A 25,937-nucleotide genomic window follows, 5' to 3' on the forward strand; every position below is an offset into this window, starting at 1 on the left:
AAGCTTTGCTTCTACACTTATAGCACTGATTCAAATAAACCTTCACTCCATTACACGTAATGCAAAAATAAAAAAAGCATTCTTATGGACTTAATAATGGTAATTGTACTGGTTTGGAAACTATATTCGGGTCTGGTAGTGTTCGGTTCTATTGGTGGGATGTTATCTGAACCAGTAGAACACATTAAAAACTGCTGGAATAAGACCAAAAACACACTACTTAAATGGTTTTAATGGTCAACAGCTGATGGTTGATATTGGTGTTTGTAATGGAAACCACTAGAATTTCTATGTTGTTTTGAAAAAAACAAAAGAAACCATCAAAGAATTTTTAATGGTTTTAAAGGGATTTGTTTTGGTTTGAATGGAAACTGTAATGGTTCTACTGGTGTGTGATGGATTATATTGGTGAGATGTTAAATCCTATTGGAAAATCCCCAAAGCACACTACAAACGAATTTGTAATGGTTTTGATGGAAACTATTAGAGTTTCTCTAATGGTTTCTATAGGCTTCATATTGTTCTTTTTTTAGCAGGGTAGAGAGATGTGCTGTCATGACCTCAGGCAAACCCAGAATAACCTGGAAACCTCTAAGAAAATACATAAACCCCCTCAGAACATCCTGACAACCACAATCGTGTCTTGGCAACCACACACATACATCAATAAATTAAATCTAGATCCTCCAAAACCTTCAGAAATACTTAATAAGACCTACTGGAATAAGACCTAAAACACACTACTCAGATAAATATTTCAATGGTTTAATGGTAAACAGCTGATGGTTTATAATGGTGTTTGTGTTGGAAACCAGTAGAATTTCTATATTGTTTTTTTCAGCAGGACCATATAGAGATCATACCATGCTGAAAAAAACAATAGAAACCCAACAGATACCATTACAGAAATTCTAACGGTTTCCATTAAAACACCATCATGAACCATTTGCCTTTTTCATTAAAACCATTGCAAATTCCTTTTTATAGTATGTTTTGGCCATTATTCCAGTAGAATTAAACATCCCACTAGTAGAATCCATCACATACCAGTAGAACCATTACAGTTTCCTTTAAAACCGATACAAATCCTTTAAAACCATTAAAACCATTATTACTTCTTTATTGGTTTCTGTTTTTTTTTTCATTAAAGAGGTTTTAATGGTTTTAAATGAATTTGTGTTGGTTTGAATGGAAACTGTAATGGTTCTACTGGTGTGTGATTGATTATATTGGTGAGATGTTAAATCCTATTGGAAAAATGCCCAAAACACACTACACAAACAATTTTGTAATGATTTCAATGGAAAAAGCAAATTTCCATTTTTCAGCAGGGTAGAGGGATGTGCTGTCATGTTCTCAGGCAAACCCAGAATAACCTGGAAACCTCTAAGAAAATACATAAACCCCCTCAGAACATCCTGACAACAACAATCATGTCTTGGCAACCACACACAACATGATACATTAATCAATTAAAAGACATTAAATCTAGATCCTCCAAAACCTTCAGAAATTACAGACATGACACCGAAGATATCCTAGAGCTATAAAGACGGGATTTATTAGTCAACTGATGGGGATTCATTTATCATTTTGGGTTATACTGAGATTAACATTAAAAAACTTTTTTTACAATCATTTAAAACAAAAATGCATGGATTTTTAAACTGAAGAATGTGTTTTACGTCAAAGTGCCTTGGTGTCCGTTGGAGTTTAGTTCTGTATTTGTATTTTATATTTAAACGTATTTTATTTTCACAACTGCACTTAACTAAGTGATGTTGGGTCAATGTGCACTTATTTTATTAGACTTTTGACTTTAAATATGTATAAACTAGATTAATAAATGCTGTTTTGGTTCGTTATCAGATCATGTTCGCTAACACAACCTTGTTGTAAAGTGTTACATTTACATCTGTACTGTACTCATAGAAAACCTGCTAAATCACATTAAAGTAAGAGGATTTTAAACCTCCTGTCATGTCACTCTCCTCAGTCGATGAGAAGATTCAGCTTCATTTCTTAAGCTTCAGTCGAGAGTTTGAAGCACATCACACATTCTTCTGAGCCGTATCCCTCATCTCACGTCATTCCACAAACCCACCATCACATTCAATCATGCTCAAAAACACAAAGAGAGATTCTCATCTGTGCACGCTGAAGCAATAAACCCAGAGCTCAGACGCTTCCACAAACAAGAAGAGGAAAGATTTGCTGTTGTAAAACAGGGAGGAGGTGTTATCTGTATTTTACAAAAGGCTGAGACCCTTTGAATCGTCCAGACCTCTTAAAATCACAATAAACACACTTCATACCGACTTCCTTTATTTTGGGTCGAAATATTACAGGACGTGATTTACTACAATTATAAAACATTTACCTACTAAGGGACCAAATCCTGTTTCATATGGATGTTACTTCTTTAAGGAGCCATTGACTTATCCCCCTAAATGTCCAAAAAGATTTAAGTACTAAAAAGAAGAATATCCTTCCCTCTTTCCTGAGGATGTGAGTGGAGAGAGTTTTTGTTCGGACAGAATACCTGAACAGGAAGGAATTGACTGCACCCGTTCCAGTACCAACTCACTCATTTGTGTCTGGAAACACAACGATATGCATCTGATTCAACGTCTAAATAAGTCTTAAGTAACTGCAACAAAAAGGTGTAGACCGGGTTCTTCAAAATAGTTGCCATGAGATTCCCGTGTGGTTGCTAAAGTTTTCTGGAAGCCTGAATGTCTTTGTGATTGGATTTCCTGAAGACTTCTGTTTAAATAGACATCCTAAAAATGAGAATTCTTACATAATTTGTTCATCATAATGTCATTTCAAACCTGTGTGACTCAAGCTGATGTTTGACACGCAGTAGTTCCGGGCGGGATGCATGGCTCTCTGTTTAATCTGTCATCATACACACACATCTACAAACCTTTGATGTTATCACAAACTAAATAAACCGCCTCTGCTCAGAGACTCGCCCTCCACCCAATTTCACAGCGGTCATGGAAACGTTGATTTAAGTGGATGTTTTAATAGCAATGTGCTGTACTGATAAATCAAGCGCCTATTTCCACCCATTGATAAAGGCTGCTTGTACTCACTGTTTCCACCTGGATAACAAACGTTTTATATCAAACGTACCCACGGATAAATTGAAGTCACCAGACTGGTGTCACGGCCCTCACATGATTCAACCGCCCAAATTCCTTCTCACGTCTAATCGTTTAATAAAACAATGACACAACAGTAGCAGCCCGTGAAAGATTGGATATTTTAAACTAAAGTCTGCACAAATAACAAATATCAATAAGAATATAGATAAATGATGTAAACACGTCCTGAGATTTCATCTCAAACAGTGAGACGGGTCTTTAGCATTGAAACACAATCTCACAGGAGCTCGAAGCACCGCATGATGTTTTGCATCAAGATTTTCTTTGGCTTTCCAAAGGGTTTCCTCTAACAGTCAATATACTGGAACATGTCCGAAGATAATGTTGTTGAGTTAAAAAGAATGCAAAAGCTGTAGCACTACTTGTTTACAAACAACACTTTGTAGTTTAATGTGGTTCAAAATATAATATCATTTAAGTGTGCTGTTAGTTTACTTCTTATGAACTGAAATAACTATACGTTGTGTCTACCTTTTGTGTCCATCTCAGTAAACTGTAGTTGTGTACTCAAAGTGTACTACTGTCGCACTTGAAGTATACTTAACAACACACTTTTAAAAAGTGGGCCAATTTACTGCCAAGGATCAGCCCTTCTGAGTTATTACATACCACATAAAGTAAACCTAAAAATATACTTGAACTGTGCATATAAGTATAATTAATAAAAATGTAAGTCCTTTAAATCCAATTAATTTAACATGAATTAAATTAATAAAAAATAAGTAAGATGCTATCTACAGGTATCTTTCTATATATCTTAGAAGAGACAGACATCAAAACATGTAGTTAAAGATCTATTCGTGGTAACTTGGAAATGCGATCGTCAGATGTGTATCAGCTGGTGTGTGATTTGACGGGCAGAGAATGTGAGCGGAACTCTGGGAGCTCAGCCAGATAACACGAACTTCCTTCATTCTGTGAGACATGGATGCCGTTATAAATGCGGCTCGGAGCTCCTTCAACTCATGACTTTGGACACTTTACAAACGTCGCAACTTTACGCGAACATCGTTACATAACGCGTCAGCAGAGATGAGAGAAATGCTGGGAATGGCGACGGCGCTCGTTCTTCTCGGGCTTTGTCCCGCGAACGCGAATAACGGACATTGCGAGGATGAAAAGTGCTTCAGTATCCACGCAAACACGGCGAACTTCTCCGCGGCGAGCCGCGCGTGTAAAGAACGAGGCGGACATCTGATGAGCGTGCGCACGGAACAAACCAGCAGCGTGCTGTCGGATCTACTAGAAAACGGCAACGTTACTGGAGACGTTTGGCTTGGACTGGAATACGTCGACGCCCGGTGTTTAGACTCAACCGGCGGGTTGAAGGGATACAAGTGGGTCACAGGGGACGATACGACCCACTACAGCAACTGGAAAATCGCGGACGCGGTGTGTTTTTCGCGTTGCGTGTCCGTATCCAAAAACGCGCAGACATGGAACGAAAGATCGTGTCAGGAGATCTTACAGGGCTACTTGTGTGAATACAATAACACGGACAACTGTCAGCCGCTGGGCACCAATGCATCATACGAAACCCCTTTTGGATTTACGAGTGATTACCTAAACAAAATTCCCAGTGGATCCTTAGCGACCGCGCAGCCGCTGGGGACGCGCTACCTTTGTTATTCAGGCATGTGGATTCAAGCACCCTGGAGCTGTGAAGTGTTTGGTGGAGGTTGTGAACATAACTGCGACAGGACGCCAAAAGGCCACGTGTGCATCTGCCCGGTCGGGTTCAAAATCGACATGAACGGGGTCACTTGCAGCCAAAATGATGACCCGTGCGCGCGGGCTGGATGCGCATATGAGTGCTTCAGTTCGGGCGCCACGTTTGTGTGCGCCTGTGGCCCGGGATTCCAGTTGCACGCGGATGGAAAGGCGTGTGAAGATATAAACGAATGCACTGATACGAGTGCGTGTCCGGGTGCGAACGAAGAGTGCGTCAACACGCTCGGCAGCTTTAAGTGTCAATGCGCACCCGGATTTGAGGATAATAAGGGTGGCCCGTGCGTGGACGTAGACGAGTGCGTTTCGGGACCGTGCGAACACAATTGCGAAGACACTATAGGCGGTTACAACTGTTCGTGTGGTGAAGGTTTCAGGCAATCGAAAGAGGACATGCACAAATGCGAAAGGTACTGTCCTACATTTGAATGTCCCGCAGACTGTGACATCAATAATAATGCCCAGTGTCACTGCCCGGACGGCTTCATCGCTGAAGACAAAAGTTGCTTTGATATAGACGAATGCGACAGTGGACACTGTGACCAGGGATGTGAGAACACACCTGGAAGTTTTACATGTTCCTGCAACGAAGGGTTCAGGCTCATTGTCAACGGAATTTGTGTAAAAGATGAATTTGAGGGTTCGGGCACCTCGGACCCTTTCGATTCGTTTACACCCCCGAGCAGACCCCCGGCGGCTAAGCCCGCGTCACTTTCAGCTGGGAGTCTGTTGGGAATAATGGTTTGCACTGTGATCTCTATTCTATTACTGGTGTGCCTCGCGCACTGCGTGAGAAGTAAAATGCACCACTATGATGTGTACAAAGGTCACGATGAGATCTACGATATTCAACAGGTGATCATTGACAAAAACACGTATCTGTCCTACCCCAACAGATATTTGAAGAGAGAAACCTAAACGCAAAGCCCACACTAACGGACAAATGTACATACTGGAGAAAATGCACATGCTTGTTTTTTGTAAGGTAAAACGACTGAATGTAACTTTTGTGAAATTCTTTTTTTGGACACATTGCACACGTTTGAAAACACTTTCAGTATTATAATGATATTTGTCTAAAGAGAATAAATATTATTTTGATATTTAACACGTCTAACTCTATTCCTTTATGTTTTGCCTTGTAACCTCTGTGCTTCTCAAAGTACAGATCATTATTTGATAAGCACAATGATGCTTATGAAAATGTATTTAACTTATGATAATTAAGAATATTATTTTGAAATGTGTGTTTGGTTATTATTTTGGAGAACTGGTCCCTTAAATGAGTCTGCATGGTTTGGCTAAAGATGTTTTTATTTGTTTCTGTGACCTGATGGGAGTTTGGGATCCTGGCAGGTGTCGCCTTTGGCTTGAAGAACACTTCATATTTAATACTTCAGTAATATTCATTTCACTCTCACCTTTAGAAAATAGCTGCTTAATAGTTAGGTCATTTGTAAAAATATGCTCACAAACCTGTCCCTAACTTTACAGGCACGCTAAAAGCCTCCAAATGAAAAACATCCACTCGATTAAGCCATTAATTCTCAACACAGCGCCTTTTTATAAGGATTAATGTTATTTAAGTCTTTATAGTATTGCATCTTTTTTTCTAATTTATTTGAATTTGTACTTGAAAAACACATGAATCCCTCCCGTTTAGCTCTTTTGTATGGTGTATAAACATTTCCTTTTCACTTATTTTTTAATAAAGTTAAAGAAGTATCGGGCCTAATAAATGCATAAATATGCAACCCAAAATAATTATTTATTAATACAAATAATTTTAAAACTATATCTGTCATATGATTTACTATTATATTGAAAGAGTAAAAATATTCAAGTAATTACTTACAAGGTCAAAGGTCAACAAAGAAGACGCTCTGTTCAAGCACAAGCATGAAGAGTGTCCCTTCCTTAAAAATTAGAAATTTAGATTCAAATGTTGTTTTTTGGTGTGGTTCTTTAAAAGAATCATTGTTGATTTAGTTTGTGTCATTATGAAGGATTTTCATTGGAAAAAACATATATATCGGTATAATGTATGGATTTTAGTGTGCCTAGTTTTGAGGTCACTAGGCCATCATTTTGGAAAATTAGCCTTTCGTGGGAATTTGTCACTGGTGTTACACCAATGACAGAAAACTCCATGCAAATAATAAGTCAAATATAATAATTGAGATTCAAGTTGATTAACGATGTAATCATACCTATGAATACTAATCATCAAATTTTAGGCATGAAAACTGAATACATTTTTTGACTTTTTGAAGTCAGGAAGTCTCTGGTTATTTGAGAATGACCCAGTTGATTAGACGTCATAATTGACAAATGTTGCAACACTGATATGCAACATGTTATTAAACGTTAATCAACTTAATCAATATTTCCAGCTGTGACCAGTGTGTGCTTATGCTACACAACATTTATATTACATTTCACTATTTATAATACAGAAAATACAGTTAAAACCAAACTGAAAGGATTCCCTAAAAGACACGTTCAATAATCGCAAACTTTAAAGTTAAGTTGCCTGAAAGTGATTTATAAATGCGGTGATGTTGGTGAATGTCGCCATCTAGTGGCCAAATAAATACATTACATCATAAGCGAACATTACGTTTGATCTTACTCGTAAATTAAAAACATTTCAGTCACTGCAGTTGGTGTCTATTAAATAATTATTTTGATCAATCTTTTACTGGTTGAACTGGTTAGTTTATAAAAGTAAATAAATACTTTATTATAATAATATTGTCATTTAATAAAAAATATAAAAACGAATATTTGAATAACCTATTAATAAATAATAATCATCAACCCCAATTACAATTAAAAGTACTACAGTCGTATTTATAACTGTTAATTATTGCAATATTAACGACCAGCATTTTAATAAAATCTTAATTTAACCTAATATAAACATGCATATTTAATTTAAATATTTGTACTATTGTAATCATCACTGTTGTTGTCAATGTAAAAAAGTATAGAACTTTATTATATTTATGTGTGTATATTACATAATTCTGTCCTTGGTTTGTCTTCAGTGTTTTTGTTCTTGAGGAACTCGGACCGGAACACGAGAGATTGAGCAAGTGAGTGATTTCCCACCGCAGAAATGTTGGGAAACACAGATGAGATGAAGGGAGACAAACACAGGGAGATCTCCACATTATCGTCATCGCTTCTATATACTATATATACACATCTATAGGACTGCTGTTACAATGAAACTTATACACCGATCGGAAGACTGAAGAAGGCGCTGAAGAGAGAAGAACGGAACGGTAAGACGCTAAACTTTCGCTTAACTTTACTGAACGTGAACTTTAAATCTGCACGTGCATGAAATAATCCTTCGTCTTTTTGACATGAGAGTGCGAGTAAGATTCACATTGTTTAAGATCTTTTGCGATGTAGTGCAGTTTTTCTCTTAAGTCACCGAACCTTGAACTTGTTATGCAATGAAAATGAAACATGATAACCAAATATTGTATACAAGTGTGTTTAAAGTTAAAAACACACAAATATCAAAGCTGAGTAATACAACAATAGTATAAAAATGTACAATATATATTATAATATAGGCCTAGTATAATATGCTATCTCTATATCTATTAAATTATAAATTATTCATTAATTTCTTTAGTTTTATTTATAATTAATTTGTTTTCTACTTTGCCAAAATTATTGAAAGTGGTGGCTATAGAAATCAATTTATTTTGAATTAATTTACAGATTAATCGATACACAGTGTTGGGTAAATTACTGGTAAAAAGTAATTCATCACCAGTTACTAATTACATATTCAATATTGTAATTACATAACTGTACAAATGACTCTCTCCACAAAGTATTTCATTACTTATTAAGGTTGATATAGGTTATTGAAAGTAATTAGTAATAAATTAAGTGATTCAAGGACAGACATGAAATTTCCCTTAATTATTTCAAATATGTGATGTAAAACTACATAAAGTAGTTTATTGACTGATCAAAGTATTACAAATGTGAGAATTATACATTAATGCAAACATTTTAAAGTTAGACTTTGAATTTTATTGTCAATCCCACTATATTACACACAGAATTTAGTTGAATTACATCAAAAGTAACTGTAATTAAATTACAGAAAAATAGAGTAATCCCTTACTTTTACTCAAGGGAAAAGTAAGGAAATTATAGTAACTAATTACTTAGTAACTAGTTCCACCCAACACTGTTCACCAAATATACTTTTTCATCCTTTTTTACAATTATAAACCGTTGCTAAAGTGTGTAATTTTTTTTGTTTTTTCCCCACAGAGCTCTGAGAATGGACTCTTCATTCATTCATATTCTGTTTGGATTGTGTCTCAACATTCAGCTGGTGAAATGCACCTCGCTGTGTTCAGTTAGCGGTTTACTTGCCGACTGCATAAATAGGGGTCTTCACCAGGTGCCGCATCTGCCCGCGCACGTCATCTATGTAGATCTGAGTTTTAACAACATCCGTGAGCTCAATGAATCGTCATTCTCTAATCTGGACGGTCTGCAATACCTCAGAATGGATCAGCAAACACCAGGACTCGTGATCAGAAACAATACATTCAGAAGACTCTCAAATCTTCTAATTCTAAAACTGGATTACAACCAGGCGCTGCAGATAGAGACAGAAGCGTTTAATGGATTACATCATCTGAAAACTCTCACCCTCACACAGTGCGGTTTAGATGACTCCGTTCTGTCCGGTGACGTCCTCAAACCGCTGGTGTCTCTCCAGAAGCTTGTTTTGCGTGAAAACAACATCGAGAGAATCCGTCCCGCACCTTTCTTTATAAACATGAGAAGTTTGAACATTCTGGATCTGTCTGGCACAAAAGTGAAGAGCATCTGTGAGGAAGATCTCCTGAACTTTCAGGGCAAACATTTTACACATTTCATCTTGTCCTCGATGAAACTACAGAACATGAATCAGTTCTGGTCAGGATGGGACAAGTGTGGAAACCCGTTGAAGAACATGTCCATAGGTACACTTGACCTCTCTAGAAACGGCTTTGAAGTGAACATGGCCAAGAGATTTTTTGACGCCGTCACTGGAACCAAAATCCAAACTCTTGTTCTCAGTAGCAGCAGCATGGGAAGCTCTTTCGGTTTTAAGAATTTGAAAAATCCAGATAGATTCACATTCAAAGGACTGAATGCAAGTTGCGTAAAGATTTTGGATCTATCCAAGTCGTATATTTTCGCTCTGCAGTTTTCCGTCTTCAGTTCTTTGTCAGACTTAGAACAAATGACATTAGCACAAAATGAGATCAACAAGATTGACAACGATGCGTTTTTAGGCACCACAAGTTTATTAAAGCTAAACCTGTCCAGAAACTACCTGGGTGCTATTGATTCTAGAACCTTTCAGAATCTAGACAAACTTCAAGTGCTCGATTTGTCGTATAACCACATACGAGTGCTCGGATATCAGTCGTTTCAAGGGCTCGCCAATTTACTTCAACTTAACTTAACCGCAAACAGTCTCGAATCGGTGCATGAATTCGCAATCTTACCAAACCTAGAGAAGCTCTACTTGGGGGAGAACAGAATTACGTCATTGTACATGATACCAAACATTGCAAAAAATCTCACAACTCTTGACCTGGAATTTAACAAACTAACTGACCTGTCGGATGTGTACACAATAGTGCAGGGATTTCCAAACATCGAAAATATCTTTCTTCAAGGTAACACGTTTTTCAAATGTCACCATGAGAGAAATCAGACGACGTTTGTTTCAGGCAAACTTCAACTCCTTCATCTTGGGATTTCATCCATAGAGGTCATCTGGTCAGGTGGAAAATGTTTAGACGTCTTCGAGCATCTTCATCACTTACAGCAGCTCTCTCTGAGCGGCAACTTTCTCCAATCCCTCCCTAAAAACATCTTCAAGGATCTAACATCTCTGACCTTTCTAGATTTGTCCTTCAACTCTTTAAAGTACCTCCCCACTGGTATATTCCCCGAAAGTCTACAGATTCTTAATCTGGAATATAACTCCATTTATTCAGTGGATCCGCATCTCTTTGGTTCTCTCACGCATCTCAGTCTGAAACAAAACCAGTTCCGGTGTGACTGCACCCTGAAGGACTTTCAGACGTGGCTAAATGAGTCTAGAACCATCCTCGTTCATCCTGCTGAAGACGTGACGTGTGCCAGTCCCGAAGATCACTACATGATTCCTGTTTTGAGTTCCAGCATACAATGTGAAGACGAGGAGGATGAAAAGGGCGTTGAAAATCTGAGATGTGTGCTTTTTATTGTCTGTGCGGCCTTCGTCGTGTTACTCACCGCCATCACCATCATTTACATCCGTCGCCGTGGTTACGTCTTTAAGATGTACAAACGACTCACAGCCAAGCTCGTGGATGGAAAGCGAGAGGATCCCGAAGCGGATAGATTCTTGTACGACGTGTACGTCTGCTTCAGTTCCGATGATATAAAGTGGGTGGAGAAAGCACTGTTGAAGCAACTGGACTCGCAGTTCTCGGATCAGAACGTCCTTCACTGCTGCTTTGAGGAGCGAGACTTCATACCCGGAGAGGACCATCTTACCAACATGAGAAACGCTATTGAGAGCAGTCGGAAAACACTCTGTGTGGTGTCGGAGCGCTTCTTGAAGGACGGCTGGTGTTTGGAAACCTTCACACTGGCGCAGAAAAAAACAGAAGAGGAGTTAAATGATATTCTGCTTGTGTTGGTGGTGGGAAACATCCCCCCGTACAGGTTACTCAAATACAGACCGATAAGATCACACATCGAGAACAGAAGATTCCTCGTGTGGCCGGACGACAGTCAGGATTTACAGTGGTTTTATGAGCAGCTTATACACAACATCAGAAAAGACACAAAGATTAAACAAACAGAGGAAAAAGCAGACGGGAGAGAGACTGAAATGGTTCATATAGACACTGCAGTTTGATTATAGTGTTTCAGATATTTTATGTGGAGTATTTGTTTCTTTTTTTATCATGTTGTGGTTTTCTGATATTAAAGATCAAATCTGGCAAATTTGCATCTTTCATTTTAAACACTTAGGTTCCAAACAGGTAACAACAATGTTTAACTTCGTAAGGATGCATCAGTTCATGATATGTGATGAAAGATTGTTATACAAATCACCACGGAAACATTCTCTTGTGAGATTATGAAAGCACTGGGACATCCAAAGCTACATTTATTCTGTTACAGCATTAAGACGTGGATGTAAGCAGGAGGCCGCTGGGAAGATGCACATTCCCTCTTTAAAAACATCTAGGGCCGGACTTTATGCTTCTGAGCTATGATGGAGTGTATTTGAAACCTCCAGATTGCCAAAGAACACCATCTTTGAAAGAATCGTTGGGAAAACGGACTGTTTAATTACAACACTTTGAAACACAATGTTCTTTTTGCCAACTCTGAGGGTTCATGACTAAGCCAATAAGAATGTAGAAATGTAGAGTTTTATCAGCAAAGCTAATATTTACACATGCAAAAACGCAAGCATAGGAAAGCTGACCGGATATTAACACTTACAGGAAATCACTAAACCCCTCGTGTAAAATACTGTAGTGTACTTTAGTATTTACTTTAATAAACTGAAGTAAAGATTTCTATAGTGGTTTTTACCCTAACTTTAGTAAATATGAAGTATAATACAGTATCAATTTACCTATTTTAATAGTAGCCTTAACATGAACAAGTATTGGTTAATAATAGAATGAGGAGTTAAGTCCAAAATTAAATAATTTTTTTATTGTTGAATTTCAATCAAACTGCAGTTGTTTAATCTTATTTAAGCAGGAATAACTAACAAAAAAAAAAAAAAGATAATTTACACAATAAAAACGTGATAACATAATTTTAAAACACATGATTTTATTATTTTGGAACCAAACTCTTCAAACATACTACAGATTAGTAAGGAAATCGCTTACTATAGTAAAAACTTACATATGTGTACTACACTAATTTTATGTAGGTGAAAATAAAAATTATAGCAAATCGCTCAGGAGGTAAGCATAGGGATTGTTAAAATGGCGAAAGTCAGTATTATTAAAAAAATCTATTATATAATCGCAGTCAATAATTTAAATAGATGTTTGCATAAATTATCCTGAACGTTAGTTCAATGATTTGAGGATCTCTGACCGGAAAAGCAGCAATACAAGCGCTTCCTATTTCACAACACTGTGAGGAAACACTGAGGAGATGAAGGGACAACATCAGAGTTTCTGTTGAGATACTTTACCTTAACACGTCATCTTCACAGAGTAACTGTGTGGATTCATAACCAAAACGGTAAGACACTAAACTATCTTTTGATTATTATCATAAAACACGAACTCTGTGTTAAATCTCACAAATGACGGAGGCTGCAGAGGACAATCCGCTAAGCCCTGCGCATACTGAACCCATCGGGGTACAATTCTAAATATCGCGAGAGCGTTTCCAAAGCAAATTCGAGCTCTCGCGATACGTGACGTCATGCGCCGTAGGTTCTGCGCAACGTAACAGTTTATAACAGGCTACTTAGAACTGTTAGTTCGCAGCTTTGGTGCAGTAAATATTTAGGAAACCCTAGAATGATCACGAAAGCAAGCTTCGTTCATTTTAAATAGTATTGAGATTAATTCCTGGCGGAAACTTACCATGTGGTTTTACTAAGAAATAAAACAAAAACCATGTTAACAAAATGATTTTGCTTTAATACACATTTTTCGTGAGGGCAATTATATAGACTTTCATTTTATAAACTTACATTTAGTTCCTTGTTTTCATACTGAGCTGAATTTGCGTTTTTATGTGACAGACAGAGACAGTTCAGACGAAGTTGAATTTGTAACGAAAACGAATTGCTTTTCTATTCAGCAATCTTAGTTTAAAGTCCCAGTGAATTAAAAAATGACAATTCTGATTTTTTTCATGAGATATTGGAGCGTTTATTGTAAATAGTTTTTTAACGTGGGTCATTCTCTTTTTAAAATTCGTGTGTCCTCATAATCTTTAGTTACAATCTGAAAATGCACTTCCTTCCTGAAATTATCCATCACTAAATGACGTATATTAGACGGCTTGGGCTAAGTATCCGTTAACTCCTCCCCTTTAACTCTCAGTCTGCTGCCAGTGCCATTTAAAAATGCAACGGCTGTTTTATACATCCAATCAAATCGCAGAAAAAAGATGAAACTACGTTTCTCATTAGAAATTCAAGTTCACTCGGAAATGCGTCAAAATAGGGAAGTAAAACGATCGCAAACTTCCGCTTCACGGGAACTTTAACCATGGTATTTATGGTACTACTAGACACCAAAAATGCAACACGGTATCAAATTGATAACAGTTTAACCATGATATTTGTTGTAAAACTGTGATTAAACAAATAGCAACAAAGCATTAAATCCACCAACAAATGGTTACTTTTACTATAGTAAGACCTCGGTTAATTTACAAGAAAAATCACCTCTTTGTCCGATTCTGTACGATTTAGACACAGTTTCTTACACAACCTACATGGATGTTGTAGTGCCAGGTTTCCAAAATAGCCTACATGATATAAATAAATCACAATAATAATTTAACTGACAAATATTTCTCTTCATGTTTTTGTTTTTGACATAGCTTTCAGAATGACACCAAGACAAACATCATCCCTGACCACAGTCGTATTATACATCAGCCTTCAGATTGTAAAATGCACTTCAGTGTGTTTAATAGATGGCTCTGAGGTTCACTGCACAGATCGAGGTCTTCAACAAGTGCCGGATCTGCCGACATATACCATGTATGTGGATCTGAGCAACAACAACATTACTGAACTCAACGAAACATCCTTTTCTCACCTTGAGCGTCTGCAAGTCCTCATACTAAAGCGTCAAACACCAGGACTCACGATCAGGAACAATACATTCAGAAGACTCTCAAATCTAACCTCACTTCATATGGATTACAACCAGGCGCTGCAGATAGAGACAGAAGCGTTTAATGGATTACATCATCTGAAAACTCTCACCCTCACACAGTGCGGTTTAGATGACTCCGTTCTGTCCGGTGACGTCCTCAAACCGCTGGTGTCTCTCCAGAAGCTTGTGTTGCGTGAAAACAACATTGAGAGAATCCGTCCCGCACCTTTCTTTATAAACATGAGAAGTTTGAACATTCTGGATCTTTCTGGCACAAAAGTGAAGAGCATCTGTGAGGAAGAGCTGCTGAACTTTCAAGGCAAACATTTCACACATTTCATCTTGTCCTCGATGAAACTACAGAACATGAATCAGTTCTGGTCAGGATGGGACAAGTGTGGAAACCCGTTGAAGAACATGTCCATAGGTACACTTGACCTCTCTAGAAACGGCTTTGAAGTGAACACGGCCAAGAGATTTTTTGACGCCGTCACTGGAACCAAAATCAAAACTCTTGTTCTGAGCGACCGCAGCATTGGCAGATCTTCTGGTTTTAACGGTTCAGAAGATCCAGATAGATTCACTTTCAGAGGACTTCGGGAAAGTGGTTTGAAGGATTTGGATATGTCTGGATCAAGTGTCTTTGCTCTATCGCATTCAGTGTTTGGTTCTTTGCCGCGTCTAGAACAAATGACATTTGCACAAAATCAGATCAACAAGATCGAAAACAATGCATTTTTGGGTGTGACGCATGTAAAAACGCTAAACCTGTCCAGAAACTTCTTGGGCGTCATTGATCGTGACACCTTTAAGAATTTACCTAAACTTCAAGTGCTTGATGTGTCCTACAATCATATATGGAAACTCAGACATGGGTCACTTGAAGGACTTTCAAATCTGAAGAATCTCTATTTAACAGGAAATGTTCTCGAATCCACACATGAATGTGCATCCCTACCGAACCTGGAGAAGCTCTACTTAGGTGAAAACAAAATTACAATTTTACCCTACGAATTGCCCATCATGTCTAGAAATCTCACAACCCTTGACATGAATTCGAACAAACTGACTTCTATGACAGTGTTATTCGCGATACTAGAGGGATTTCCTCAAATGCTGGAAATCAATCTCCAAAACAACGGGTTAGTGGATTGTTACGATCAGGCTCACACAGTGCCTCCACACAAACTCCAAATCCTCAATCTTGGAACAACAAATATGGAGTTTTTCTGGTCACGTGGAAAATGTTTAGACATCTTCGAACATCTTCATCACTTACAGCAGCTCTCTCTGAGCCTCAATTTATTACAATCCCTCCCTAAAAACATCTTCAAGGATCTAACATCTCTGACCTTTCTAGATTTGTCCTTCAACTCTTTAAAGTACCTCCCCACTGGTATATTCCCCGAAAGTCTACAGATTCTTAATCTGGAATATAACTCCATTTATTCAGTGGATCCGCATCTCTTTGGTTCTCTCACGCATCTCAGTCTGAAACAAAACAAGTTCCGGTGTGACTGCACCCTGAAGGACTTTCAGACGTGGCTAAATGAGTCTAGAACCATCCTCGTTCATCCTGCTGAAGACGTGACGTGTGCCAGTCCTGAAGATCACTACATGATTCCTGTTTTGAGTTCCAGCATACAATGTGAAGACGAGGAGGATGAAAAGGGCGTTGAAAATCTGAGATGTGTGCTTTTTATTGTCTGTGCGGCCTTCGTCGTGTTACTCACCGCCATCACCATCATTTACATCCGTTGCCGTGGTTACGTCTTTAAGATTTACAAACGACTCACAGCCAAGCTTGCAGATGAAAAATTAAACCTGATGGATCCCGAAGCGGATGGGTTCTTGTACGACGTGTACGTCTGCTTCAGTTCCGATGATATAAAGTGGGTGGAGAAAGCACTTTTGAAGCAGCTGGACTCGCAGTTCTCGGATCAGAACGTCCTTCACTGCTGCTTTGAGGAGCGAGACTTCATACCCGGAGAGGACCATCTTACCAACATGAGAAACGCTATTGAGAGCAGTCGGAAAACACTCTGTGTGGTGTCGGAGCGCTTCTTGAAGGACGGCTGGTGTTTGGAAACCTTCACACTGGCGCAGTGCAGGATGTTAGTTGAGCTGAATGATATTCTGCTTGTGTTGGTGGTGGGGAACATCCCCCCGTACAGGTTACTCAAATACCAACAACTAAGAACCTACATCGAGAACAGAAGATTCCTCGTGTGGCCGGACGACAGTCAGGATTTACAGTGGTTTTATGAGCAGCTTATACTCAACATCAGAAAAGACACAAAGGTGAAACGAACAGAAGCCAAAGCAGACGGGAGAGAGACTGAAGCAACAAGCGTTCACGAAGACACTGCAGTTTGATTATAGTTACAGAAGATTCATCACCTTAGCAGACGAAGAGTGTTAAAGGGACAGATTACCCCAAAATGAATAATTTACTCACCCTTAGATTGTTCCAAACCTGTCTTAATGTCTTTGAGCTGCTAAACACTAAGATCAAATCCACCATTGACTCACATAGTATTTATTTTCCCTACAATGGCAGTCAATGTGGGATGAGATCTGTTTGGTTACTGACATTTTTCTAAATATCTTCCTTTTTGTTTTGCTAAACAAAGAAATGAATTCAGGTTTGGAACAACCTGTGGGTGAGTAAATTACAGAATTTTAATTTCCGGGTGAACCGTCCCTTTAACAGGACAAAATGTTTGAAAGTTAGCACAGCTAAGCCTCCAACAAGTTAGTTTTTCTCTCTCATCTGACCTAAAGAGAAGAACCGTGATGTGATCATGACACATCTTTCAATCTTTAAGAAATCACAATGCAAACACAGTACAAGCAAAGTCGCTTTTAAACTAATATCTTGAACACTGTTTTGATGTCGCTTGACGATTTAAAGAAATCTGACAAATTATTTCACTCTGTAAATATGGAGAGCTAATTTTCCTAGAATTGATTTTAATTTTCTAAATAACTCCATTCCTCGCTTTGCTCCTGGGCCTTCACCAAGATTTATTTTGATTCGAGCTCCGTTTTCCTCTTTGTATAATGACAATCTATGTATATAAAATGCATTAAATTTTGATATATAATTCTCTTACCTTCCACACGTAAACACGAATACTACAGACACCACTTTCTATCATTCCACAGGTGTTGCACAACCTTGCACAAAGATCTGTGGCTTAATTCGAGACATTTCATTTTTCATAATGTTGTATTTGTTAATGGATTAGCCAACATAAACTAACAATAAAGAATACTTCTACAGCATTCATGAAGCTCAGTTGATGTTAATTTGGCATTCACATTTATGGAATCAAAAGTGTTAACATTACTAACAGCACATTGAATTTAAACAATTGTATTAACTAACATGAACAAAGATTAATACACACTGATGTTCAAGTTTAAGATAGTTTGTGCATTTACTAATGTTAACAAAAACAACCTTCTAGTAAAGTGTAAACTTTTAAAGGAAAATCAGGGAAACCTTTTATGCTTTATTTTACAAACCTTTTGTCTTACAAAAAGCATTACAGGTGTACTTTAATTGTGACAAAACAATGTCACTGATGTATTTTAAACAGCTCTTACACTTATTATCTGTCTTAAGCCCAGAACGGGTATCCACTCATTAAAGTTCAATTATGCTTAAGTTCATATGAAATTATTTTGTTTCCTATTAAATAAAACAGTGACACAAATTTTTGAATATAACAAGGAACTTAATAAATGCCAGCCAATGGATGAGGGTATAATACAGATCAAATACATGAATATATTGATAATTTCAAAAAATGTATTAATTAATATTAGTACTGACACACATCAATAACCTCTGTTGGGTGTGTTTTGGAAAGTAAAAACAATTTAAATGTGTCATTCACTAATAGTCTGTATGTAATGATGACTGAGCGACGACAAGCACGTCTGTAAGGGACATCAGGAGAAGCACCTCACGCATCTTTAGATGACATTAATAAAGGAAACACTGGGTTTATTTGACCAGTAAAAGTCCAGAGGTTGAAGTTACTGTTTACTCACTGCACAAGGAAGCAAGTTTTCTTCTGAATCACTAGGAAAAGTCGATTATATATTAAAGTCAGTCTAGAAAAACACGACAGAACTACTGGAGATAGTAAATTATTTAAAACTTTATAGGCAAAACATTCAAAACAAAGAAAGTGCATGACTTAAATACATACACAACACACACAGATATATACACACACGTTTATATGAAATGTGCAGAAAAATAAACTCTGATTACGTTTCTGATCCTTATGCAAAATTAGCGGCCTTTACAAAAACATCCGAAACACCAGCCAGTGGGTGAAAATTATGCCTTTTTCATTCAGACTTATTTCCCATTTATAAGTGATTGATAAATGGTCATTAAATCTCAAGATTTATAAATCAATCTCCCATCACTGTACTATGTGGTTATATTTTATAAATATTAGCATAAACTTTCCATGGAGGCTTTTGAATGAATGGCAATAGTTGGCATGCTGGTTCTTGACTCCAACTCTACAGAATTGCACGTTGGTTTGGCAGTCTTTTTAAAACAGATATATTTTTTGGGAGAGACACTTTTTTTACTGTCTTTGTTACTCTGATTGCTTTTGGCACTTTCGTCAGGCTCTTTAATGCCATTTACTTTTGACTTCCTATGGTTCTGTGCTATGTTTTGAGGTGTCTGGCAATTTTGTGCGTAGTGCTCCGTCTTCTTAACGGTACAGTCCGTAGTTGTAATTGCATGGCACTGAACATCTGGAGCGTGAAAATTGAAGCCTTCTGGTTGTGATAAATTGGGACCACACGCACTGATATGGGACTCGTCCTGCACCGCATCAGACAACAGAGCCTGTTGCAGAAGGTGCAGTGCGTGCATGCTGTAACCCCCCGGGAAACATCTGTGTGTGGACGCCCTTGATGTTTGATTCGCCATGCATTGATAAAATTGACCGGAGTTTACGAAACAATCAGCAGGGGTGTGCGTCCTATCTAGTGTGCACAGGTTGTTGTGTTCCACAGGTAAGTGATTTGTCAAAGTCAAGTGTTTAGCAAGGCACGGGCTTTCACCAGACTGACTGCAGGGATGGCACAGAGTCCTTTGTCCGTCTCGTGTGTACTGAGGCCCACAGGAGCACCCCACGCCGTAAGTGTACTGATGATGATGTGGAACTTCCGCTCCTGGTAATCCATTCTCAGAAACTGGTTCTCGTGGGTCAGCGTTGGCCGTGCACAAATTACCGCGATGAAAAATGGGCCCATTATGCAACTGCGTGCATGCCTGCTGTTCCTCATCAGAGGCCTTCTCCGTATTTCGGACATTTAAAGGCTCAAGCTCATAGTGTTCGTGGTCGCCCTCTCCTCCTGCGTTATGCACAGAGTGCTTGTTAAGTTTACCTTGAGCATTTTTTGACTGGGCTTCAGGCGGGTGGTCCGCAAAAGTGTAACAGCGGAGTTTCTTTGGCAAAGGAATCTGTCCGCAGGTACCCTGAGGTCCCAGACAGCGACACATGCACTGAAAGAAAAACGTTGCGAAAGCCCAACTGATACACATGATGAGCATCAGAAAGGTGCCAAGTTGAGTGTAAGCCAGAACCGTGGAGGGCATCATCATCGCACCAGCCACGAAGGTCGTGAGCGCTGCCATGGCTATGGCGGAGCCCATTCTGCTCAGAGAGAAAATCACCTTCCCCTCTCGGTCCGGTTCCGGGGCGAGGCGGTACGCTACTCCATAATGCACGGCGAAGTCTACCGAGAGCCCAACGGCGACCGAGATAGTTACCGACTCGAGCACATTCAGCTCCCAACCCAACAGCACCAGTGATCCAACCGTGACAAAGATGGTCCCAGCGATGGAGATGATGGCATAGAGGCTGATGACGATGTTCCAAGTGGTCAGAAGCATGACGCTGAAGGCCACCACCACAGAGAGCGCCATAGCGATGAGAGTACCGCCCGACAGGCTGTCCTGCAGGTCATAAAACTCCAGATTGCTTACAAACCACCCGTAGCTAAGTCCTTCGGGTGCTTCTCTCAGCTCCTCCTTAATCCACAAATCCACCTCCTTATAGAACTGATGCATCTTCTCGTATGCCAGCGTGAAATGGTAGGTGCTTTGAAACTCCAGCACGATCGCTCTGATGGTGTCGTTGATGTCAAACCTTGGCCCTGGCGTCTTGCTGTCAAGGTGGTAGATGGTGCTTCTGTCGAGCTCCATGATAGCCCGTTTGATGCACAATTCAAAGACGTCTTGCCTGTAAGGGAACGTGGACTGACTACAGCAGGGATAAACCGGAGTGTCATCGCAGTCCCTGTTCTCCATCCACTGCTTGAACGTCTCCATGAAGCAGCTGGTAAAATCCTGCTCCTTAGACTGAAACACAAAGCTCTGGTTCCTGAGCTTCTGGCAAAAGTTGAGAATCCAAACCTGGCTAGCGGGACTTGCGATGTTAAAGGTTGTGTCCAGTGTTAGTTTACCCTTGTTTTTGGGGTTCAGTGGATCTCCGTTGTCGATGGGAGTGACTCCCCAAATGATGGTGATCGGCATGTGAAGGTCTTCGCCGTGGTTGACTCGTTCGAACATGAAGAGCTTTTTATACTCGGCGTCGTAGCGTTCAAAAGGGTGGGAGGAGCGGAACACCTGAAATTCTGACAGCTCCAGAGAGGGCAGCTTCATCTTCGGGTTCACGCAAACGACGTAAACGCCACCCACCGTCATGGCCAAAAACCATAGGAGCCACAAGTAGCGCAATTTGATCACGACGCAAGGCAACACTTTTTCAAAGAATATCCGCGAGGCCTCGGAAATAGCAAGAAGACATCTGTTGACCATTTGGCACAGGCTAGTCCAAAACTTCACGGTGCCATTCGTCTGGTGGTGTTGTGACCCCGAGCATGTGAACAGGTTGACCAGGTATCGCTCATGCAGGACGACCACAGCCGGCAGCCAGGTGACCATCAGTATGTAGTTAACTAAAATAGCGGTCCCGGCGTAGACGCCGAAGCAGCGGATGGCAGTGATGTTGCTCACGTAGTTGGCATAGAAGGCGGCAGCTGTGGTGAAGCTGGTGACAAACATGGAGAGTGCCGCGTGCTGCAGAGTGACGCTGACCGTTTCGGAGAGCTCAGAATTGGGTTTGTCAAACTTCGTGTAGTTCCAGACGTCGCAGAGCACGAATGCGTCATCTGCACCGATTCCCACCAGTATGATGAGTGCTGTGAGATTCATGAAGGGGAAGAAGTCGAAACCGAAGACCACGCGGTACAGGAAGTACGAGACGATCAGCGAACTGATGATTGCGAACATGGTCATCAGGGTGATAAACATGGATCTCGTGTAGACACACATGACCACTAACACGATCAAAATAGCTATGATGGGATACATGGTGTCTGTCAGCAGGTAGTCCTGAAACAAGTTGTGTTTGATGCCGAACTCTATTCCTGTAACCATTGTGATCCCGTCCGAGGTGTTCCAGTTCTCAAAGTGGTCCAAGTAAATGTTCATCATCGTCTCCCCTTTCTCGGTCGGAGAGAATAGCATGCTGTATTTCAGATTGGGAGAAAGGGAGTCCGTGTTCTTTGGGTTCAGGAAGTCTTTGTCCACCAGGAAGTGAAAAATCTGATACACGGCGTTGTACTTTGTACATTTTCGAGGAACGTTGCCACACTTGAGGTCCTTTTTGCGTGTGTTCATATCCCAGCACTCAGGGCCCAGAGTGCCGTTGTGATAATACTTAGCGCAGGACCGCAGAGTCTTTAGTGTATGAGAAACATCTCGCTCTGTGATCTTTAGGCAAGACGACTTGTTCGTCAGGACGGCTACGTAGTTCCCAAGCGTCCAGCTGGGACAGCAGGACGCAGCAGTGGTGCGCTGACACAAATCCAAGTATTGAGGATGAGAGCGAACCTAAAGAGACAAACATAAAGATAGTAAAACACCAGCACGGACACATGTGTTTGAATGTTTCTTGTTTGGGTGTACATACCCGTGTATTATCAAAATTGCACATGGATTTGATTGCTTGTATATTCCACAAGTTCTTCCCCTCTGCGGAGGCAAAAACGATTCTGGAATAGCTGTCGCCTGTTGGGAAATAACAACTGCAGATTAAACCGATGTCCAGTCGTTCCTTCATTGTCCTCCAGATGGCAGCATTGAGCTGATGTCAGCTCGTTTTACTATTCATGATGCATTTGGCAGATAGACCACATACCTGGCACATCACAGAAGAAACTGTCTTTACTGAAATCCCACTCAGCTTGTCTTTTCTTTCGATCAAAGTGGTCTTCTGACCAGTGGTCATCTTGATGGCTGAAACACACAACGAGAACTTGAAAATCAAGCAATTGACTGAAACCTCGTCTGTGGAACCGTGTTGAAAAAAGCATGGATCCCTTCGTAACTCATGTGTTCCTACAGACATTATCTCAATAGACGCAAAATCTTGCGGTTAATGACACATTCCACATTTACAGACTGATTTATGGATCGCGATACAGCTAACAAAGGGTCTCATTACCAGGCTGGTTTACTACAAACTCTTAATTTCCGTCAGACTTGGCACGAGCTCAAATCCATGTTTGGCTCAGCGAGTGTTTTTCAGGGTGAGTACATGCAGGAAATCTGGTTATCAGATAAGAAGTGAACTCGATTACCTTTTGGCCTGCTCGTCTGCGTATTTAAAGGGATAGTTGGCCAGAGTCGCTTTATAGCCCGTGTTTTTCACCATGTTGTTCCACGTTACCAGTCTCTGGCCTATTGCGGTGCCCCTTGGTTCAAATCCCTGATAAGAAAAAAATTATAAAAGACTTTATATATGTTGTTTAAAGTCAACACAAGACAATGTTTGCACATTGTGACATATTTTACAGGGAAACAGGATGATCAACCAAACTAAAACGTAGGGTGGTACTAGATTTCTGTGTCAGGTGTTTGGATAATAGATTTTTTTTGTGAAATATCATGCACTGATAACTTCTGCACGAGAAAAAGCACATATGATGACGTCCGTGGTATTGCGTCTCTTCTGGGATAGGGTTGTTATTTCTGATGTGGTGGAAAATATGCCTTTACCTGCAGAGGATTGGAGAAGTCAGGCAGGTCAGGTACGAGGATACCGACCAGAGCACAAACAACGATGAGCACAGTGCACACCCCCAACACCACCACCGGCCAATCAGCAATGACCTCAGCATAACTGCAGCACAAAAATGGTTAATACGTCAAACCCAAATGAAACTCTGTATGCACTGGCATCATCTTATTTATTACACAACTTCATAGTGACAAATAAGCTTTGGGGAACAAAGAAGAATAAAAGAAGAATTTAGCAGAGATAGTAATAGCAGTCTTACCTTCTGGGACACCGAAACGGCCTCGGGGGGCTGAAACACAGAGAAATAAAAAAGATCAGGTTGGATTCAAGAAGCAAACAGTTGATTAAAACTACCTGTGTGGAAAGATGAATGTTTTAAAGTAGTGTTTTAAAGAACTGATCAAACAGAACAGTTCAGAATCAGACAAATCCACATATGAAGAGTTTAGTCCAAAACACGATAAACGCCATTTAAAAAAAAAATCGCCAAAATCAGTATTGTATCAGGTAGGTATTGAAAAGTCACTTTTTAATTTTACAGTAAAAGCATCCTAGTTTCCCTGATCTACTTTGTACTTTATACTCAACAATTACAAAAAATTAATACTCTTGACGGCATTGATGAACCTGTGCTGGTTTCTGCAATGGGGAAGAAACATAAACCATCGGAATCTAATCATGTACGTGAGGAGATAAAGAAGATGAGGCACTCATTTATAGCATTAAAAAGATGACCCGTGAAATTTTAGGAGCGATCACTGATTGAATGTATCTTTAGTCCAGACCATTTATGTAAGATTAGTATTGTATCCAGTTCAGAGGCTGTCATATGTGGATCAATGACTTTCTTGTGCATTTTAAACAATTTCAAAATTTAAAATAACTTTTATATTGAATAAATGGATTAATTGCATTTTGTAATATAAAAAAAACATCTAAAATTAAAATCTGGATTTGAACATTTTATCTTACTAGAACCTTAAGATGCTTTGTGAAACTTTGAAACAGAAAATAGTGGTTTTCATCTCGCCACTTTCTCTGATAAGAAAACATGGATTTATAGCGTTTTGAAACCAAACTCTTCATATACACACATTATATACAGATACATTAACCACTTCCACTGATTGCATCATTTATTTAATTACAAAAGATATTTGGTCACAATAATTATGTAAAAAGTTTAACTGCCATTAACTGAACTGGATTTGCAAAAATACACAAAAAAATGAATTCTGTCGTCAATTATAAATCTGCATAAATTTCTTTATTTGGTTATACGTAAAGAAAGATGAAAGAATGTTAGCATCTTAGCTTTCTGTGGCACCATTGACTACCATAGTAGAAAACCTTGTTGTATGTTTAAAGAAAACACTTTTGACTATCACTTTTTGACTTACCCAGGATACTCAGTTGCTAACAATCTTACAAATATCATTCTTTGTGTACAACAGAACAAAGACATATATACAGGTATGAAACCACTTGAGGTTGAGAAATTCATGAGAAATGTTTCATTATTAATGGGTGAACTTTCCCGTTAATAAACTTTGACAGACAGATACGAGGCTTCGACTTCTTACATTTACAATATAAATTTGCTGATGAGTCAATTACTATAATGATAATTCATACAAACCTATACCAAGTGAAGTATAAATCAAGGATTACTACAGAAACTATAAAAAGTCGATCTAAAATTATGTATATATAACAATAATGTTACCAAACTGAGAAACCATTATTTTGGGATCACGTTCAAAGCTAACGAAACATAAAACATTGAGAATCAAAATCCATTATAATTTAAAAGGTCTCGTGAATCTTAAATGTGAGACTGCCACGCGAGCTTAAAACAAACGTAACGCTAACCTCCGTAAAACAGTTATTTTTATAGTTACGGTTTACTTTGTGTAAAGTGGCCTTAAGAGTTTAACACCGAAGTGTTATAGGAGCGTCAGGGTCACGGGGCCAATAGGTGGCTGCAATTT

The 25,937-nt window shown here is 39.2% G+C and overlaps 3 protein-coding genes across 4 annotated transcripts in view; 2 read left to right on the forward strand and 1 right to left on the reverse strand.

The window, feature by feature from the left end:
- The first annotated feature begins 4,033 nt into the window (after window positions 1-4,033).
- Window positions 4,034-6,009, forward strand: thbd (thrombomodulin). The gene has a single exon (XM_056764556.1). The coding sequence runs from the start codon at window positions 4,206-4,208 to the stop codon at window positions 5,817-5,819; it is 1,614 nt and encodes a 537-aa protein (XP_056620534.1). The 5' UTR covers window positions 4,034-4,205; the 3' UTR covers window positions 5,820-6,009.
- A 1,999-nt stretch (window positions 6,010-8,008) lies between these two features.
- LOC130433987 (uncharacterized) lies at window positions 8,009-18,103 on the forward strand. Its single transcript, XM_056763797.1, has 4 exons — window positions 8,009-8,191; window positions 9,210-11,847; window positions 12,895-12,928; window positions 14,535-18,103. Exons 2-4 carry the CDS (start codon window positions 9,220-9,222, stop codon window positions 17,189-17,191), a joined length of 5,319 nt encoding a protein of 1,772 aa, XP_056619775.1. The 5' UTR covers window positions 8,009-8,191; window positions 9,210-9,219; the 3' UTR covers window positions 17,192-18,103.
- An 864-nt stretch (window positions 18,104-18,967) lies between these two features.
- The window catches only part of disp1 (dispatched homolog 1 (Drosophila)), a 37,048-nt gene continuing 30,078 nt past the window's right edge, over window positions 18,968-25,937 (reverse strand). For both annotated transcript variants that reach the window (XM_056765244.1, XM_056765242.1), the window contains exons 3-8: window positions 24,206-24,235; window positions 23,925-24,048; window positions 23,507-23,634; window positions 23,065-23,162; window positions 22,837-22,934; window positions 18,968-22,757 (exon numbers count right to left, since the gene is read on the reverse strand). In XM_056765244.1, coding sequence (XP_056621222.1) covers window positions 19,293-22,757; window positions 22,837-22,934; window positions 23,065-23,162; window positions 23,507-23,634; window positions 23,925-24,048; window positions 24,206-24,235 — 3,943 coding nt within the window. In that variant the 3' untranslated portion in view covers window positions 18,968-19,292. The remainder of the gene's footprint in view (window positions 22,758-22,836; window positions 22,935-23,064; window positions 23,163-23,506; window positions 23,635-23,924; window positions 24,049-24,205; window positions 24,236-25,937) is intronic.

The sequence above is a fragment of the Triplophysa dalaica genome, chromosome 13 (genome assembly GCF_015846415.1).
Source record: "Triplophysa dalaica isolate WHDGS20190420 chromosome 13, ASM1584641v1, whole genome shotgun sequence".
Classification (NCBI taxonomy): domain Eukaryota; kingdom Metazoa; phylum Chordata; class Actinopteri; order Cypriniformes; family Nemacheilidae; genus Triplophysa; species Triplophysa dalaica.

Bases quoted from the DNA above. Each gene is read 5' to 3' on its own strand.
- thbd (XM_056764556.1), top strand. From the start codon at position 4,206: ATGAGAGAAATGCTGGGAATGGCGACGGCGCTCGTTCTTCTCGGGCTT.
- LOC130433987 (XM_056763797.1), top strand. From the start codon at position 9,220: ATGGACTCTTCATTCATTCATATTCTGTTTGGATTGTGTCTCAACATT. The intron at 11,848-12,894 runs GTTTGATTATAG...AATTTTATGTAG, and splicing joins TGGTTCATATAGACACTGCA to GTGAAAATAAAAATTATAGC. The intron at 12,929-14,534 runs GTAAGCATAGGG...TTTTTGACATAG, and splicing joins TATAGCAAATCGCTCAGGAG to CTTTCAGAATGACACCAAGA.